The 20937-nt window shown below is 35.9% G+C and overlaps 2 protein-coding genes across 6 annotated transcripts in view; both read left to right on the forward strand.

Annotated features, from left to right (window-relative positions):
• The first annotated feature begins 11197 nt into the window (after positions 1–11197).
• The window catches only part of LOC127451485 (interferon a3-like), a 29741-nt gene continuing 20001 nt past the window's right edge, over positions 11198–20937 (forward strand). For 3 of the 5 annotated variants that reach the window (XM_051716225.1, XM_051716224.1, XM_051716221.1), the window contains exons 1-6: positions 11198–11372; positions 11894–11971; positions 12242–12310; positions 12536–12691; positions 12855–12947; positions 14080–14151. In XM_051716225.1, coding sequence (XP_051572185.1) covers positions 11214–11372; positions 11894–11971; positions 12242–12310; positions 12536–12691; positions 12855–12947; positions 14080–14151 — 627 coding nt within the window. In that variant the 5' untranslated portion in view covers positions 11198–11213. Of the gene's footprint in view, positions 11373–11893; positions 11972–12241; positions 12311–12535; positions 12692–12854; positions 12948–14079; positions 14424–16715; positions 17502–20937 lie in introns of those variants that run through there. The other 2 variants (XM_051716223.1, XM_051716220.1) reach the window with 2 other exon arrangements.
• ifnphi1 (interferon phi 1) overlaps positions 11382–20937 on the forward strand; it is a 33919-nt gene continuing 24363 nt past the window's right edge. Inside the window, exon 1 of the mRNA XM_051716230.1 lies at positions 11382–11513. The gene's annotated coding sequence lies outside the window, so the exon portion shown is untranslated. The remainder of the gene's footprint in view (positions 11514–20937) is intronic.

Raw genomic sequence — 20937 nt, forward strand, 5'->3', positions numbered from 1 at the left:
GTTACAGCCTTATTCCAAAATGGATTAAATTCAATATTTTCCTCAAAATTCTACAAACAATACCCCATAATGACAATGTGAAAGAAGTTTGTTTGAAATCTTTGCAAATTTATTAAAAAAAAAAAAATGAAAAAAAAAATCACATGTACATAAGTATTCACGGCCTTTGCTCAATACTTTGTTGAAGCACTTTTGGCACCAATTACAGCCTCAAGTCTTTTTGAGTATGATGCTACAAGCTTGGCACACCTATTTTTGGGCAGTTTCTCCCATTCTTCTTTGCAGGACCTCTCAAGCTCCATCAGGTTGGATGGGGAGCGTTGGTGCACAGCCATTTTCAGATCTCTCCAGAGATGTTCAATCGGGTTCAAGTGTGGGCTCTGGCTGGGCCACTCAAGGACATTCACAGAGTTGTCCCGGAGCCACTCCTTTGTTATCTTGGCTGTGTGCTTAGGGTCGTTATCCTGTTGGAAAATGAAACTTCGCCCCAGTCCGAGGTCCAGAGTGCTCTGGAGCAGGTTTTCATCAAGGATGTCTCTGTACATTGCTGGATTCATCTTTCCCTTGATCCTGACTAGTCTCCCAGTTCCTGCCGCTGAAAAACATCCCCACAGCATGATGCTGCCACCACCAAGCTTCACTGTAGGGATGGTATTGGCCAGGTGATGAGCGGTGCCTGGTTTCCTCCAGACATGACGCTTGCCATTCAGGCCAAAGAGTTCAATCTTTGTTTCTCATGGTCTGAGAGACTTTCAGGTGCCTTTTGGCAAACTCCAGGCGGGCTGTCATGTGCCTTTTACTGAGGAGTGGCTTCTGTCTGGCCACTCTACCATACAGGCCTGATTAGTGGAGTGCTGCAGAGATGGTTGTTCTTCTGGAAGGTTCTCCTCTCTCCACAGAGAAATGCTGGAGCTCTGTCAGAGTGACCATCGGGTTCTTGGTCATCTCCCTGACTAAGGCCCTTCTCCCCCGATCGCTCAGTTTGGCCAGGCGGCCAGCTCTAGGAAGAGTCCTGGTGGTTCCAAATTTCTTCCATTTATGGATGATGGAGGCCACTGTGCTCATTGGGACCTTCAATGCTGCAGACATTTTTCTGTACCCTTCCCCAGATCTGTGCCTCGATACAATCCTGTCTCGGAGGTCTACAGACAATTCCTTGGACTTCATGGCTTGGTTTGTGCTCTGACATGCACTGTTAACTGTGAGACCTTATATAGACAGGTGTGTGCCTTTCCAAATCATGTCCAATCAACTGAATCTACCACAGGTGGACTCCAATCAAGTTGTAGAAACATCTCAAGGATGATCAGTGGAAACAGGATGCACCTGAGCTCAATTTTGAGTGTCATGGCAAAGGTTGTGAATACTTATGTACATGTGATTTTTTTCGTTTTTTATTTTTAATAAATTTGCAAAGATTTCAAACAAATTTCTTTCACGTTGTCATTATGGGGTATTGTTTGTAGAATTTTGAGGAAAATAATGAATTTAATCCATTTTGGAATAAGGCTGTAACATAACAAAATGTGGAAAAAGTGAAGCGCTGCGAATACTTTCTGGATGCACTGTAGTAAGGGGGGCCCATCTACCTCCACCTCTATGAAAAGCAATACACACTGATTTTACAGTAGTAAAGTACCCAACCTCAACCTAACCATTAGCTCCAGTCTTCTCTTCAACATGACTGAAACTCCTCTAAAACCCAACAAAACAGAACATTAAACACTAACAAGCCTCCTACTTGTTTAATTTTGTGTAGAAATACATTAAAATAACACCTAATTTTTAAATTTACTCTCGTAATCAAGTCCCATACAAAGCATGCAAAAAACAGAAAAATAAATGTTGAGTGAACTCCATCCGTTAGAAGTCTGAATCCATTTGAATATTTCATAGCATTGTAATCATATCACTTTTTGATGACTGTATTGAATATCACTTGGACTTAATGCAATATAATTATGTTATCATCTCAAACATGTATGTATAAAGTTGATTTCAAGTGTACTGGTTTAGTGTTTTCAATAGAGCTGCTTTCCCCCCTTTTTTTTTTTTTCAGTGTACTGTATTAATGATCAATAAGTAGAATTTTTATTTCAAATCTGCTGTAACAGACAGCAAATAGATAACAGATAAATCTGTAAAACAGTGGTCCAACATTAAAGCTTGAGTCTATTACCTTTCAAGTAATAAATAGTTTGTCAAGATGAAATAAGGAATTTATGACATTGTGCAGGAAACCTTAACAAGGTTAAGGCCCCTCAGTGCAAAGGAACAAGTTAACAGGTTTAACCCCATTAAACCTTAATGATTTTAACATTAACCCCCCCCCCCCCCCCCCACACTCTCCATGCAGTCCTCCCTCTTCCTCATACTCTGGAAGGAACCCCCCAATTTCCTGTTCAGTGAGTGCTGCCACATTAAGTTTCCTCTTCTCAAACTATCACATTTCCTGCTGAGGATTCACATGTCCTTGCCCCAAACACTCTGTGGTTGAAAAAAAGGTAGTGTGCTTTGGAGTAAGTATTTGTGTGTGTGCAGTATGTGTGAGCGCTGGATTGTGTATATCAGGATGTGATGAAACATACAGCCACATCACAAAGGCAGGTAGTGAGCAAATCTACTGAACTCTTAAACAAGTAGGTGCATGTCTCAGTAATCAGTGTCTGTGAATAAGATTTTTTTCTTCCCCTTTGAGGTAACACAGCAGATACTCTGGAATCTAGCAAAATGCAAGGGAGGCTCGGACATGTTCTGGTATGAAACATGTTTTGGCCATCAATCTATTTTAATTCGCTGAACACCACAGAGGTAAACATTGACAGTTCTCAAACCCTGCGTTCTAAACGGGATAAATAAGACTCCAAAGGGCACTTAGAAGGGAGAACAATCATGATAGCCATGCTGTGAGATTGCTTCAAACAGAATTTCCAATAAAAATGACTTAAAAAAAGTGACTTCCAAAAGTTCCCAATTCTGCCCACCAAAGCATTCACAGTGGATGGTAAAGTCTTTGAAGGGAATAGAGCACAACAGTCTGGTTCCGAAAGTAAAAATCCCATTAATTTCTTCCCTAGACGAATTGATTTTAAACGCTAACTTGTAAGCCCATAAAGACAGACCAACCATGAGCTCCGAGATTGTTCATCGATGGTATATGCTTCCATTGAATATCAGAATATTTCACAATAAACGTAAACTATATTGTGTCTATACTTATAATCAACAACCTGAAATTAATAGTTTTATATATTTCCATAGTTTTATATTCAATTACGTCATTTGCAATGCTTCATGGGAATGAAGTCTGTGCCCTCATGAAAGACAGTAAGTACACAGACTTGTACCTTTGTCTTTTTATCTGATTTTCTTGACTTTTTTGCCTCAAAACAAAATATCTATGTTGCATTTCACCTTGGAGCTGGTTGGTTTGGTTCATGCTTTACAACTCTTTAATGGAGGATTTTATGAAAAGTCTATAGAAGAAATGAATGGAAAAATACTTCCAGAAGACGACTGAAAAAGTGTGCCGGCACTGTTGAGTTCTAAGGGTTTAGTGATGAGGATCTCAATCCCAAACATCCCTAATAACTCCTTAGAAAGTCACTGGGATGTGGAACAATATGGACAATGCAGCAATGGAGACAGGATTACATATTTGGGGGTTACCTATCCCTTTAAGTTGTCTTTGCGGTCATAAGAGCAAGACAAGGCGGAGCAAATTGTTGCCACAACAACATGTTTTTGCTGTTAACCCTGTTTTTTATACACCTATAACTTTATGTGTTACATTGTGCTAGTGAATAGGCAATCATTAACACAAAGGTTAAGGGCAGTGAAAACAATGCTTGTAGGCCTAACTCTTTTATTAATTAATTTATTTCCCAGAGTACGGTTTTTCATGAGCATTTGCCAACTGTTAAGGCACAAATCAAACAGATGACATTAACTAATCCTCATTGTGTCTCTGTTTCCATAGCGATATTTTGCTGCCCCCTAGCGATGTAGTCACTGACTCAATAAACCTTTGCTTCTTGTAAATAATAATAATAATATGATTATTATTGCTATTTACACATAGTAGGGGCTTAAAAAGGCACTATATAGTACTATACTGCTCCTTGAAACTCTGTAACCTTGAAACCTGAATTTCTATTCTATAGGCTACTTAAACAAATATGGAACTGATGAACCGAAATTATGTACAATAGCTGAGGTTGCATGTAACTGGTGGAAGTTTTATTTGCCAATTTTTTTAAATATTATTCTACAGAAAAACGTTGATCAAAATCGTTATTTTAACATCAATTATATGGTGTTGACACTTGATGAATGTTAACCACTGCTACCAAAGTGTTTTTATTATACATGGTGCAGGTCACCCCCTTCATTGTGTTTCGTCATGTTGAAATGACTGTGTTTCACTAAACATTGAAGAAGAAAATCCTTGCGCACATTGGCTGCTGCCTATGTAGGTACGCGTGTCTATGCTCAGCACAGTGTTGTTTGGTGACATGAAGAGTGAAAAGAACAATGGAACATACTTATTACCGTGCTTTAGAAGTGGAGACAACAGAAGATTCAGTAGCTGTACTGCAGAAAAAGTGACTAGAGTAAACATCAGTACGGCATACACAAGGTGGGAAGATTTTATGATGGAGAAAAACATAGTGAGTAGTGATGCCGATGTTGCTTCTTTTTTGTTGGACAGGTAAAAAATGGTTAATTGTTTAGACCACTCTCTAAAATAGTATCAGTGGAATTTATAGAAAACTCATACAAGTTTCCCTCAAACTTTTTTTAAAATTACATGTTGTGTAGTCAAAGTATGTTAGTAATGGACAGTTTTCAGCTGTGTTTACAACTGCAACTGGAAAGCAACGTGTCATTTTCTTGTCTTTGTTTTCACAGCTGTAGTAAGGGGGGCCCATCTACCTCCACCTCTATGAAAAGCAATACACACTGATTTTACAGTAGTAAAGTACCCAACCTCAACCTAACCATTAGCTCCAGTCTTCTCTTCAACATGACTGAAACTCCTCTAAAACCCAACAAAACAGAACATTAAACACTAACAAGCCTCCTACTTGTTTAATTTTGTGTAGAAATACATTAAAATAACACCTAATTTTTAAATTTACTCTCGTAATCAAGTCCCATACAAAGCATGCAAAGAACAGAAAAATAAATGTTGAGTGAACTCCATCCGTTAGAAGTCTGAATCCATTTGAACATTTCATAGCATTGTAATCATATCACTTTTTGATGACTGTGTTGAATATCACTTGGACATAATGCAATATAATTATGTTATCATCTCAAACATGTATGTATAAAGTTGATTTCAAGTGTACTGGTTTAGTGTTTTCAATACAGTTGCCCCCCCCCCCTTTTTTTCAGTGTACTGTATTAATGATCAATATGTAGAATTTTTACTTCAAATCTGCTGTAACAGACAGCAAATAGATAACAGATAAATCTGTAAAACAGTGGTCCAACATTAAAGCTTGAGTCTATTACCTTTCAAGTAATAAATAGTTTGTCAAGATGAAATAAGGAATTTATGACATTGTGCAGGAATATATATATATATGGAGTATATTAAAAAAAAATTCAATTATTTTTTTTATTTTTATTTTTTCAATTTTACCCGAGGTATGCGTTTATGGGTTAATAAAGCACTTTTTCAATTGAAAGCATTATTAAGCGTGCCATGTTATGTTTATTAGCTTATACTTAGAAATATATCATACGCTGTATGACCATATATTATTTGGAAAAAGCAACTCGTCCTTGTGTTTGGATGTTTGGTGTACATTTTATGTATTCTATATTTAGTATAAGAAACTGTGACTGGCATTTTGGGATGAATTTAAAGACAAATAGATAAATAAATAAAAACAAATACAACATAGAAAAAAGATAAATTGAGATATGGGCAACTTAGTTCACTACATTGCTTTTAAATTGACAAAGGCTTCATGTGTTAGGCAACTTTAGTTTTTTAAATAACTGCATTTTTAAGGATATGTGACAACCATTAGGCACAGCATGATTAACACCAACACTAACTGGGAATTGTACTCTGTTTTGCTTAGCATCTCCAACTTACCACCGCTTCCCCCCCCCCCCCCCCCCTTTTTTTTTTGTTTGTATTTATTTTTATAAATTATGGAAAGCTCCATTGCGTCATAATCTAAGCTGTTATGGGCATGAAGAAATTCCTAAATGAATTCTAAGGGAGCGCGCTTGCTCATATGGAAAATGAAAGCAAAAAGCTCCGCCCGGCTAAATTATGACATCAACAACACAAACGGTAAAGTAGAAAATAACATGCAACAATTTTTTTAAACTATTTCTTTTTTTTTTTTTTTTTTTTTTTTTATAATTGCGTTGTTGTTATTCATTAAAGCATGATGATAAAATAAAATAGTGCAGTAAAAGGTGTATCAGTTCATTGGAGGTATGTTTGCCAAATAACAGAGGCTACTGATGCGAGATTTTGTCCAAAGGAGAAACCTAAGCTTTACGTGAAAATGGAAAACGTCCTTAATTTTTATTTCTATTTTAAAATATAGGCTGTTAATTAATTGGAGCCTATGTGTTGTGTAATATATGTAAGTTTCCATTCTGGCGCCTATACATAGTGCGAATGAAAGTCCCATTTTTGAAATGCAAATGAATTGCAGAAAGTAAAGCCTATCACTCCCACTGGGGTGCTTTCAAGGTGTTACAACGAATCTCATTAAGACGAAAAGAACAACGTAATCCTTTCATTTTCTCCTTATAAAAATTCCACGACTAATAGTGTTGGGCTTCCCGCGCTGTCCTCCTACAGGGAATTCAAATATTTTAAGGTGACTGATTTTGGAGAAGCTTAGGCTATAAAGCCAGTGTTTTGTCATGAGTGTTCATATCGTTTGATTGTTTACTGGACACTGTACTGCTGTCAATACAAAACCATGATGAGGAACTTTCTGTGTCTCATCATTTTACCGACCATATTTGCAGAGTCCATTGTCTGGCAGAGGAGGGTTTTGTCAGAAACAATCACCCATCTCCATTTACTGGTGAGACTTCTCTCTCTCTCTCTCTCTCTCTCTCTCTCTCTCTCTCTCTCTCTCTCTCTCTCTCTCTCTCTCTCTCTCAAAATGCACTCGATTTATTGGAGTAAAGTAACTGAATTAACAATGTTGTTACATCCTAAACATCAACATCCCTTCTTTCCCACAGGGCCAAAAAGCATGTCGACGCGAAGTGGAAAATGCTGCTTTCGATCTATTCTCGAGTCTCCCCAAAATGGTAGACATCAACATAGAACAGTGTATATATGGTGTAACTGTAAATTCTACTTCTGGAGATGTATTCTTGCATAGTTTGATTCAATCCCTATACTCAGACACAACTGTGATAGCCCACACAAAGTACTTGATTTGCTGGTTCAGGTGTTTTATTATTATTATTATTTATTTATTTATTTATCTATCTTTTTTTCTTTTTTTTTTTTATAAAAGTTGAAAGTGAACTCTGCAAGAAGGTTGATCTCCAGAAGTATGCACCCGTTCTCCGTGATGTTTCTTGCCTTCATTGATTGTTTGACAGGGAATAAGTTAATGATCTTCTTTTCATTTTGGAAAGGGACAGGAAATACGTCCAGCGCTGAAGCTATCATTTAAATCCACCTTTGAGCTCTTCAAGAAGAACACAATCCACAGCCATTGGAATCACACTCAGCTCTTGCATCTAAGGGAGCTCCTCAACAGGCAAACAAAATCCTATGAAAATTCCGTAAGTCTGCTTATACTTGGTGCTGAGGCAACGTCAACTCTTCAAAGTCCACAATTTTTGACTGTCATTAACAGAATATATTTTTATGTCCAGATACCGATGATGAGTTCTCAACTTGTGACGCTGGCCACGAACTTCAAGCAGCTCGATCATTTTCTCACACAGCAGGTGAGATATGTAATAGATTAAAACAATAATGAAACATTTGTGCTTGTATTTTTATCTCAATTGTTTTTTATATCAGCATTGAATAACAGTGTAATTTTATTTTCCCACAGAATTTCAGCAGGTGCGCGTGGGAGGTTGTGCGCAATGAGATTTTGGGCGTCATGGACCACTTTTACAAAATCTATAGAAAGAGACACATTAAATAGAATATACACGTGGTAAATAAAAAAAAAATGATAATTATAAAAAAAAATTGTGTTGTTAATTTATTAATACGCTAATATTATTATTTCCTATTTGTTTTTTGTGATTACAATTTTTATTGAATTATTTCCTATTTGTAAGTCGATTTAGTAAACTTAAAGAATGAACGAAATTAAATAGGAATGATTTTCCAAGTTATTAAAATATGATTACATATGCTAGCTAGAAACACATTCGTTTCATAACAACTAGGCTATATGCCTATTTTACCATGAAGCATTAAAACTCTACCATAAGCAGATACACATTTATTTGTCTTTAGAATTACTAAGTGCTTGTATTATTCATATTTATAAGTCGCTGTGGATAAAATGAATGCATGTTATTTATATATTAACAAATGAATGAGTAACTTTAATGTAAATGAGCTATTACTGTGAAGGAATTCTATGTTTACACTTGAATGTAACCTACAGACCAAATGAATGTCTAAATTTCTTTGTTTAAAAAAAAAATGTAATGTGGATACTTATGTCATTTCATCACTGTTTACCATTAATAAACACTCAATAAAAAGTTACCCTGTCTCTCAGTTTGATATTTTATTATACAACTCAATATTCATTAGGGGTGTATGGAACAGCTTTTAACTTTAGTGAATTTGGGAATGGTAATTTTTGAAAGTTAGTTTCTACATTTTCTATGTTTGATGAAAATGTGTCATACAACTAAAATGTGTAGCTAAATCTTAAAAACAGACTGAAATATTTTTGTAATGTATCTGGAAGCACAGCTGAAAGTTAATTTTTCGTTTGGCGATAGAACTTATAAAAATGTTCTAATTTATGACTGTTAGCGTCGTATAGTAAGATAACATTCTACAAAGCCAATAATTCTATTTTTATAAACTTAAAACGTTACTAATATTTCACACATGCATATCGTATTTACTCAGAGCCCAGACAAGCTCAGATATGACGGACCTAAATAATAAACAATAAAATATATTATTATTATTATCAGGCTATTTGTATTATTTGGAGCTTACATTTGCAGCACTGGAAAGCTGTGGTCGAGAGAGTTCAAACAGGTATCGATGCAAGAACCAACAGACGAAACCGGTAGGCCCACTCTCACGCAAAGGTTCTCTCGTTTTTCAGTGCACTGGCGGACGGGACACCACCTCAGCCCCCGCGGTTTAGGGGGCGTCAACCGCATGGAGAGTATGTGTATGTGTGTGTGTGTGTGTGTGTGTACATTTGTTTATATGGAGTGATTTTTTAAAATTTATTTATTTTTTACATAAAAGCTGTATCAAAGTGGTAAATATGCTTTGTGTTTACACATACTTTTTTTAACGCCCCACATAGTCTTTAAAGTCATTTGCGGTGAATGCGCGCGAATCACGTGCTCAAATGTTTATTGATTCGTGTGCGTGCTTGACGGGCGCTGACTGACAGGACGGAGCAGAAAAGTTAAGACGCTGCAGGAGCCTTTGCCTATTCTAACTGCTTTCTAACGGCTTTCTTTTATTCAGTGCCAGATGTTTTGCATAGGGTGTGTGTACAGGGCCATTTAAGGTTAGAGTATGATCTGTAGTGTGGTGGTGGTGTAGTGGGCTAAAGCACATAGCTTGTAATCAGAAGGTTGCTGGTTATATCCCCACAGCCTTCACCATTGTGTCCTTGAGCAAAGGTAGGGGGATTGTCCCTGTAATAAGTGCACTGTGAGTCGCTTTGGATAAAAGCCTAAATGTAAAATGTAAATGTTAAAAGTGAATTGATTGGTTTAAGGCTGCTAAGGTGGGCGGGGCTTCAAAGGGAGTCTGTCTTCAAAAACTGCATGGTAGGGGATGCGACTATCAACCACGTCTCAAGTAAAACGCTCTGTAAGTGGATAATACTCAAGTTACAGGACATATTAGGCGTTTCATTTTAAGTGTTTGGATATATTTTATGAAATACAATTTTTTTTACAGAAAATAAAATTCATTTATAAGGAAAATTCAATTTCATGTGGTGGCCCATTTTACCTGAAGGTGGAGGATAAAATGGCCCACCACTTTCCAAATATAATTTTCATGTATTTTGTTACAGCTCATCTTAACAATATTTTATATTACTCATCAACAAAATCATACATGTATACAACATATTCAGTCTAACTCCATAATCTTTATTTTTCCAGACATAATCCCAAGAAGTAAGAAAAGAAAGGGAGAGAGCCGAAAGGGACAGAAAGTACATAGAGAAGAAGAAAATGCCAAAAAGGGGAAAATATTTCATCAGTGGAGTAAGGAGAGAATAAAAGGAGTAACTTTTATGTAATTTTATGATTGTAGTGTTCTAAAGATTGTACCAAATATCCTATTTATAACTAAAGTCTTGTTCTAATGTTTTTATGAGAACAACCTTTAACTTGGCATGTTGTGATGCTACACATTTGTTAAAATTAAATGAATTGTTCATTGATTCATCGGCATGTTTAGTTTGAAATTTGATGGTCCATTTAACCTGATAAGGTGGCCAATGATAATGGTGTGGTTGTCTTTTTGGGTGAACTTTGACAAATTAATTACTGTGGAACAAAAACATATTTTTTTATAGCACATTATGTATTTAGAATTATAAAGGAGACCTGAAATAACAAAAAGAAACATGATTTGATTTGAAGTCCACTTAATTTGATAGGTGTTTAGACAATTAACCAAAAAGTGGCCCATTTTAGCTGACTCCACCCTAAGTGTATGGATATTTTCCCCTATAGGTCTCCTTTAAAGAAAAGACCTTAAGTCAACTAGTTTTATTATTGGACATGGTTGTATAAAATCAGCTTTCTTTTTTTAATTATTTTGCATTTGTCGTATATCAGTGAAATTTAATAATAATAATAATAATAATAATAATAATAATAATAATATACTGGAGTTAAGTATTATTTTGATATCTGAACTGATGGGCAAAGCAATGCAATTTGCCAGCCCATTCTTTTCGCATGGTGACAAAAGATTGCATTGCAGTGAACTGCAGCAGGAGAAAGTGCGGTGAAATCCAATGAGAGTGAGGTTATGTCAACACGTTGCATTACAAAGCGCAACGCTCTACGTCACACGTTATTTAAACAGAAAGTGTTTTCTATCCGTTGCCAAACCTGCTGTGACACCCGGACGAGTTTTCCCCTTCTTCAGCGACCTTGAAATACTTTGGAATAAGGTAGGTCTTCTTGACCCGTGGGATTACTTTGACCTATATGTTAAATTTAAGTTGCCTGTATAGCGTGGGAAAATCGTTGCATTAACCCAGGACGTGTCTGTATTGAACTGCGGTCTAGTAAACTAAAGTGAATTAAAAAAAGTGAGCTATAAACCTGCATTGTCTAAAAGTACTTTTTATCACTTTTAATATGTAAGTACATTTAAAAGTGCATAGATAAGAGAAGTTATTTCTTATAGTATTCGCTATACTCTCTCTTAAGAAAGCAGCCTAAGAAAGTAGAAAGTGAAAGTAAATACGTATGATAAGACTGTACGGGGAATTCTTCTCTTGTATCTCCGGCCGGGCATAGCCTAGCCTTCTTCGTTTTCCCTTTCTATACTCTCGAATAAATCCAACTGATTCCACCATGGAGATGAAATATTCTCTTGAGCGACAACGTAGAAAGCTATTGCATGTGTGCAATGATGAAACAACCCCAAATGTGGACGTACATTTTTGTTATATTTTTTACTCTGCAGAGTCAATGCAATGCCTGCGAGTGGCTCAGCCGGTACAGGATGATAAGCTCGGAGTCTCTGACCCTGCTGTCGCAAATGGTGAGTAACTTACAACTGACAGCACTGATTTTTATTTTTTATTTTTTTGCAGCAATTTATTGTTCATGTCTTACCAAGACTGTCTAGATGTGATCATTTTATTGGTTAGGACTATTTTAAATGATTTGAAATAGGATACAGTGCAGGGTCTTTTCTCCTGTGGTATGCACTTGACAGTAAAACTGCAATGGAAGACATGGAAGACATACAGTATGAGATATACTGTATGTAACATATCACAAATTACATTTTTCTCTGTCTGTCTTATAGGGTGCAGAACATCGTGGAGAAAATGTGCGATTTCCCGGGCCCCTGTACACATTGATTGGCAAGGCTACGGTAAGAAGAATATACTGTAAAGTGTAAATTTTAATATCATTTCTGTTATCCAAAAAATAAAAATGTTCAGTAAGACAACTGCTATTTTATTACATGTGAAAAACGAATAATCATGAGTTACTAATCCTTTATTTGTTTATAAAGCTTGACTATTTATACATCATGTCAATGTTTACAATCTGTAAGGACCATTTATATCATGTTTAACACTATGTGCCCTGACAGGTGGAAGACCAGGTGAGGTTTCTTGCCTTGACCTTAGAACAAATCATCCAACTCATGGATGCCAGAGAGCACATGAATTCAGTGAAATGGAACCACAAGACCATTGATAATTTTCTAAGTGTCCTGCACAGGCAGTCATCTGAACTAAAAGAATGTGTAAGTCTTGAGTAAAAATATTACTACATAAATACCTAAAATCACTGCAACTGGTCTTAAGGCATTATAGTGTCCTGCATGTGTGCTTAAAACAGCTAAACTTATGTGCTTGTTACATTATGTTATTTTCACTGTTTTTGCTCATTGTTTGCATTTTGTTTAGGTGGCTCAATACCATAAGTCATCACACAAGAAGGCTTACGAGATAAGCATAAAAAGTCACTTCAGGGATTTAATGAAAATTCTAAAGAAAAAGGTAAGTTCTCATTTGATTGCTTAATATTACAATAATATGTGAAGTCATTGGCTGTAATTTGGTCCATCTGTCATATTGAAAAAATGTGATCACTTAAATCTATTCAATAAATGAATGACATGTATTACACAAACTACACAAAACATATTGACATATACAGTACTGTGCAAACGTTTGTGGTACTTGTAAAAATCATTGCATAGTGAGGATTTCTTCAGAAATAATGCCATAAATAGTTTTCATTCATCAATTAGCATCATATTAAGTCCAGTAAAAAAAAAAAAAAAAGAAGCTATTTCTATATCTGGTGTGACCACCTTTGCCTTCAAAACAGCACCAATTTTCCTAGGTACATCTGTGTACACCTGTACGTCTGTTTATCTAGGTTAGACAGGATTTTCCAAGCTTCTTGGAGAATTTGCCACAGTTCTTCTATCTATTTAGGCTGTCTCAGTTGCTTCTGTTTCTTCATGTAATCCCAGACTCCATTATCAGTAAGGGCTGTGTGGGGGCCATGCTATTTGTTGCAGGGCTCCATGTTCTTCTATTCTATTTTATTTGGAAAAAAGGAACGTTTGGAAGTCTAAAATGTATACTTTATATTGACACACCAAAGCTGAAGATATAAATAACCATCTTAAGACAAATCTTGAAACTTCTTATGTTCCTAAGACTTTTGCACAATACTGTATATACAGTATATTTAATGTAAAGCCAGAGGAGGACTGACTCCACCAGCTGAGTCTGGTTCCTCTCTCAAGGCTTTTTTTTCTCTCTCTCTCTCTCTCTCTCTCTCTCTCTCTCTCTCTCTCTCTCTCTCTCTCTCTCTCTAAACACCTTTAGATTTTCCTTGACACAGTCATCTTTACTTGCCCTTTTGTATGACCCTAATGGTTTACCCCAGTCATTCCTGACATTGCCAAGCCCATTGCCAAAACTTTTCACATATTTTCATGATTTTTCACCATAGGCTTTTGACCTCTCTCGATAAAAACCATAAGAGGATAATTGTATTTGCTCTTCTGTTATGTGAATGCTACTTTGTAAAAAATAAAAATGATGGAAAATTTCTTCGCATAAAAAGGAAAGTCATTTTGTACTCATCTAGAGTTGTTTCTCTTGTGTTTTTAAGGAATACAGTGCTCAGGGATGGGAACAGATCCGGGGAGCTGTGAGAAGACACCTTAAAAGGATGGACATCATTGTAAGCAAGATATTAAAAGACGGAACTGGCGACAGCAGGAAAGAACTGCTTGACTTTGTGACATATTCCATAAACTGAAGAATTCTGGACAAACAAAAAACTAATAATAATAATAATAATTAATTGATGTTGTTTATCTAATTATTTTGCTTTTGTATTTCATTTCAATGAACGTAGCACTAATTTGTGCAGGATTGTAACAAAGTTTACCTTACGTGTTCTTTATGAAAACTTGAAAAAAATCAAATGAAACAAGCTGGTTATGTTTCTCACACATATCTGACCAATTAACAAACTGAAACCTATTTATTTTGTCTTTTGATGAGGGTTGTTCTTTGTGCAACACTCAGATGAAGTTATTAACTTGTTCACTTCTTCTTGAAGAAAAAGCACAGCACTTTGGATAAAGTATTCATTACATTTCATTTAGTCAGCAACTCAGCTATACACATGATTATCAGGTATATTTGAGATATTTTATTTAGGTCCACATATTTATAAATTTTTTATTGTTCTGTGTTATTTAAATGTGTTCATTTATTTATTTATTTGCTGTAAAAGTTTTAAAATGAAAAAATGTTTTATACTATTTATAAGATGAAGAAATAAATATAATTTATTGAAACTACTTATTCTTGTTGAGTCACGCCTTTCTCAGTGATTTGTCAGCTAAAAGGTGTTGCTTCCATATAGTTTACTATACCAGTCCATCGTCTACAAACTCAGACGCTTAATGCCTGTGTATTTTAATATCACACTTTGTAGTTTCCTTTTTACCGTTTGGATGAAAAAGGACGCAGTCCATCTCTACATTGGTCAGGGGCTCATAAATGGGGTATGCGACATATGCAACTCATAGGGGAGCCACAATCATACTTTTTAAATATCCTATAATTCCTTACAAATAACCAAAAGCACAATTTTAAACAATAATGAAAGCATGCATTTTATTTGAATACAGTTTTTATTTGATTTAATTTTATTTAACTTATATATATATATTAGGCTATTAATTCATGAACGCAAAAAAAAATAAAAAAAATAAAAAAATAAAAATAATATATATATATATATATATATATATATATATATATATATATATATATATATATATATATGATTATTATTATTTTATTCTATAATTTATTTATTATGGCTAAAAATAAACAGAAAATCAAACGTAAAAATCCAATTATCTAATATTTAGAGCAGGCTATAGTCAACGGCGCTCTACACGAATGGCAGAGCAAAGCGTGGACACACTGTGTCATCAAAGGATGTGAGACTGGTCAATTTAAGTCAATTTAGGTCAATTGAGAAACCAACCTCAGGCAAGTCAGATGGCTCAAGTCACGCGTCATCTGATAATAGCAATAACCGAACAATATAACGTTATTTGTGTAGCTACACTTGAGGGAATGGGAGCGGTCGGTAAGAAAACCACTGCAGTATGAAAGTCGCCGTATTTTTGGGAATGGGCTTTCAATCGCTTTACATTTAGAGACAAAAGCTTGTTATAGTTGTTAACTTACCCTCCGCCATGTCCAACGTATACTTGGGCTCCTCTTACTAACCATAACTAATGTTGCTGCGCTTTCCTACCTTCGCCTGTTGTTGTCTCGCTGTCAAACACGACGTGACAAACCATTAGATGTGGGGTGAGTAAATTACCCCAGGAATTATTAAACAACACCTGGATCAGTTATTGACTAAATCCAAAAAATTGGCCAAAGAAATGTGTGCTGGAGAGACTTGCTTCAGAAGCAATCATGTTGAACAATTAAACCTCTTCATTAGTTATTATAATATATATATATATATATATATATATATATATATATATATATATATATATATTATAAATTATAACTATAGTTGCTTTCTTCTTCTGTTTGGATGGAAAATAACGATGCAGACATATGCTATGTACATGATTGTTCGTATAATATTCTAACTTAAATTCTAAATATAAAAGTTCGAATAAAATAATTGGCATCACATACAGTTGTAACTTTTTTATTGAATTTGTTTTTTTTTTTTTTTTTTTTTTTTTGTAAGTATGTTTTTGCATAGGGTGTTTATAGGGCCATTTAACGTTAGAGTATGTCTGCTCTTTCATAATTCCCCCTACAAAAAAAATCTGCTGCTAAGGTGGGCGGGGCAAGACTTCAAAGTGAGTCTGTCTTCAAAAACCGCGTGGTAGGGGGTGCGACTATCAACCATGTCTCAAGTAAAAAGCTCTGTAAGTGGATAATACTCAAGTTACAGGACATATTCAGTGTTTCATTTGAAGTTTTTGGGCATATTTTTTGAAATACAATGTTTGGTTTGCATAAAATAAAATGTATTTTATAAGGAAAATGCAATTTTATGCGGCGGCCCATTTTACCTGAAGTTGGTAGGTAAAATGGCCCACCAACTTTCAGTTAAAATGGGCCACTTTCCAATAGAATTTTCATGTATTTTGTTACAGCTCATCTTAACAATATTTTATATTACTCATCAACAAAATCATACATGTATACAACATATTCAGTCTAACTCCATAATCTTTATTTTTCCAGACATAATCCCAAGAAGTAAGAAAAGAAAGGGAGAGAGCCGAAAGGGACAGAAAGTACATGGAGAAGAAAAAAATGCCAAAAAGAGGAAAATATTTCATCAGTGGAGTGAGAGAATAAAAGGAGTAACTTTTACATAATTTTATGATTGTATTGTTCTAAAGATTGTACCAAATATCCTATTTATAACTAAAGTCTTGTTCTAATGTTTTTATGAGAACAACCTTTAACTTGTCATGTTGTGATGCTACACATTTGTTGCTACACAGTTTAAGAAACATATAGACATGCACACACAAACATGTTCATTGTCCTGCTACTTTGTCATGTCATTTTGTTTTAAAATTAAATGAATTGTTCATTGATTCATCGGCATGTTTAGTTTGAAATTTGATGGCCCATTTAACCTGATAAGGTGGCCCATTTTACATGATAATGGTGTGGTTGTCTTTTTGGGTGACCTTTGACAAATTAATTACTGTGGGACAAAAACATATTTTTTTATAGCACATTATGTATTTAGAATTATAAAGGAGACCTGAAATAACAAAAAGAAACATGATTTGATTTGATGTCCACTTAATTTGATAGGTGTTTAAACAATTAACCAAAAAGTGGCCCATTTTAGTTGATTTCACCCTAAGTGTATAGATATTTTTCAAGTCTCCTTTAAAGAAAAGACCTTAAGTCTACTAGTTTTGTTATAGGACATGGTTGTATAAAATCAGTTAAATTAATAATGATAATAATAATAATAATAATAATAATAATAATAATAATAATAGCCACAAGCGGCAATCATCGGGGTCCAAGCACATGTGAAGAAATAAACATAATAATCAGAATTGACAGAAATGATCCAGTAGATGCCAAATAATACAAAGTGACAGAATAAATTCTGCCTTAAGTAAATTTGTTGAACATTGGGTAACAAAATGTTGAAGCTGTAAAAAGCACATAAAGGTAGCATAAAATCAATCCATATGACTCCAGTTGTTGAATCCATACATTTTTGAAGCAAAATGATTCAAGATTTATGGCCCAAAATGTGATTTTTGATTGACTTGTTTGTCTGAGTCAAATGAATGAAACCTAATGTCTCTCCGATGGTCTGGTGCAGAGATATGTGATTTGTTACATGGTTGTTAGGGTAACACCATTTGATTGCTATGCAGTTACTAAGATAATACTCAAAAGGCTCCTTGCTACCTTGAGTCAAATGAATGAAACAGGAAATATCTATGATGTTCTGGTGCAGAGATACATGATTTGTTACTTGGTTGCTAGGTTAACCCCATCTGGTTGCTAGGCATTTACCAAGGTGATATTGAAAAGGCTTTTTGCTACCCTGAGTCCAATTAACAAATCCGATAGTCTCTCTGATGTTCTGGTGCAGTGATATGTGATTTGTTACTTGATTGCTAGGGTAACCCCATCTGGTTGCTAGGCAGTTATCAAGATGATACTCAAAAGGCTCCTTGCTACCCTGAGTCAAATGAAAGAAACTGGAAGTCTCTTCAATGTTCTGGTGCAGAGATATGTGATTTGTTACTTGGTTGCTAGGTTAAACCCATCTGGTTGCTAGGCAGTTACCAACGTGATATTGAAAAGGCTCCTTGCTACCCTGAGTCCAATGAAAAAAAAACAAACAAAAAAAAAACAGATGTCTCTACGATGTTCTGGTGCAGAGAGATACGTTTTGTTACTTGGTTGCTAGCGTAACCCTATTTGGTTGCTAGACAGTTACTAAGGTAATACTCAAAAGGCTCCTTGCTACCTTGAGTCAAATGAATGAAACCGAAGTCTCTGCAATGTTATGGTGAAGAGATATGTGATTTGTTACTTGGTTCCTATGGTAACCCCATCTGGTTGCTAGGCAGTTACCAAGGTGACAATGAAAGGCTCCTTGCTACCCTAAATCAAATGAATGAAACCAGAAGTCTCTACGATGTTCTGGTGCAGAGATATGTGATTTATTACATGGTTGCTAGGGAAACCCCATCTGGTTGCTAGGCAGTAATCAAGCTGATACTCAAAAGGCTCCTTGCTACCCTGAGTCAAATGAATGAAACTGGAAGTCTCTATGTTGTTCTGGTGCAGAGATATGTGATTTGTTACTCGGTTACTAGGTTAACTCCATTTGGTTGCTAGGCAGTTAACAGGGTTATACTCAAAACGCTCCTTGCCAGCCTGAGTCAAATGAGCCAATTATTAAGTCTCTACGACATTCTGATCCTGAGATGCCCATCTAAGCGATTTTGAATGGAAGTCAATAGGGTTTTGTTGCTAGGGTGCTCTACATGGTTGCTAGGGCATGGCTAAGTAGTTTCCATGATGATACTTGAAGAATGATTGCTCACCCAAGTAAATCAAGCAAATTGTCATTTCTCTAGGACATTCTGATCCAAAGATATCACTCTCAGCCATTTGAATGGAAGTCAATGAGGTTTGGTTGCTAGGGTGCTCTAAATGGTTGCTAGGTCATGGCAAAGTAGTTTCCATGATGATACCTGATGTCTGATTGCTCTCCCAAGTAAAACAAGCCTGCTGTCATTTCTCTAGGACATTCTGATCCAAAGATAACACTCTCAGCCTTTTTGAATGGACATCAATTGGGTTTGGTTGCTAAGGTGCTCAAATGGTTGCTGGAGTGTGGCTAAATAGTTTCCATGATGATACTTGAAGTCTGATTGTTCTCCCAATTAAAACAAACCAACTCTCATGTCTCTAGGACATTCTGATCCAAAGATATCACACTCAGCCATTTTGAATGGAAGTCAATGGGGCTGGTTGCTAGGGTGCTCTAAATGGTTGTTAGAGCGTGGCTAAGCAGTTTTTAAAATGGATACAAGAAGACTGATTGCTTACCCAAGTCAAACAAGCCAACTGTCATTTCTTTAGGACATTCTGATCCAAAGATATTCCTCTCAGCCATTTTTAATGGAAGTCAATGGGGTTTGGTTGCAAGGGTGCTCTAAATGGTTGCCACAGCGCGGCTAGCCAGTGACCAGAGAGATTCTTATTGGCTGATTACTAACCTGACTCCAATCCCCAAGTGTCTACAACATTCTGTTTGGAAGATATCCTTCTGAGCCATTCTGAATGGAAGTCTATGGGGGTGGTTGCTAGGGTGCCGTACATTTTTGCTAGGGTGTGGCTACACCATTTCCAAGATGATACTTAAAGACTGATTGGTAGTCCGAGTGAAATGAGCCTGCCCCTATGTCTCTACGACATTCTGATTGTGAGATGTGATCCCACAAAATTCATTGTCTTGTCATAGTAGGGAAAAAACAATTGCCATAGCATGCCTATGGGGCATTTTTGAGCTGGTTTTACCCCCCAGGGGTACATCTTACCCCCAATCTCATGTAATGCTCCAAAATTGCTTGATAGGCCATATTAAATGAGTCCACCAACATTTCTCTACGAAACTCTGATCCGGAGATATGATCCGTCAAAGTTTGTCGCAAAGCAAAGTCTATGGGATTTTTCAGGATGTTTTTTTGCCCCCAGGGGTGCACCGTACCCCCCCAATCCCTTAGAAAAGTCATAGCACAGGTGTCATAAATAGTCCGGTCGATTTGACACCTAATTCGTGGGTTTACGCCGAACGGTGCGGGACAAGTCAAGCCAGCCTAATTAGAAACAACTAAAACAATGTTAAAGTGCCTTAATTTTGAGAAACTTCAGGTGAGGTATCACACAGATTTTGTATTTTTTACATTCCTGACTGTTATAGCACCACCAAGAGGCAAAGGTATGCAATTTTTTTCATATGTCCTCCGAATGACCCCATACATAAATGTCTCAAATTTTGTGAAAATATCTTATTACATTCAAGTCCATCCATCCATAACTGTTTAAGTAAAAGTGGCAATGCAAACAGCTTATGTTTTGGTGTAGCTTTGCAACATTGAATCGAAGGTTAAAACTTTTTTTTTATCATTATTAATAACGGGACTCCAGAGAATCTTTCTGCACTGGTTTGGTTCTGATCAGGTGAACGGACAAGGAATAGCTGCTAAAATATTATTTTGTTGATGGCCATGTTTTTCTAGGTATATGACTGTCCTTATAGACCTTGATGGCACCTTAGTCACAGATTTTTCAAATAAATCGGCCCAGCTGTCCCAAGGTTAGATCCATTTTAACATTTTTACTTTTATAGTGCCACCAAGAGGTGGAGGTTCACAACTGTTTTTGTGTGTCCTTAGAATACTCC

This window comes from Myxocyprinus asiaticus, chromosome 14 (genome assembly GCF_019703515.2).
Source record: "Myxocyprinus asiaticus isolate MX2 ecotype Aquarium Trade chromosome 14, UBuf_Myxa_2, whole genome shotgun sequence".
Classification (NCBI taxonomy): domain Eukaryota; kingdom Metazoa; phylum Chordata; class Actinopteri; order Cypriniformes; family Catostomidae; genus Myxocyprinus; species Myxocyprinus asiaticus.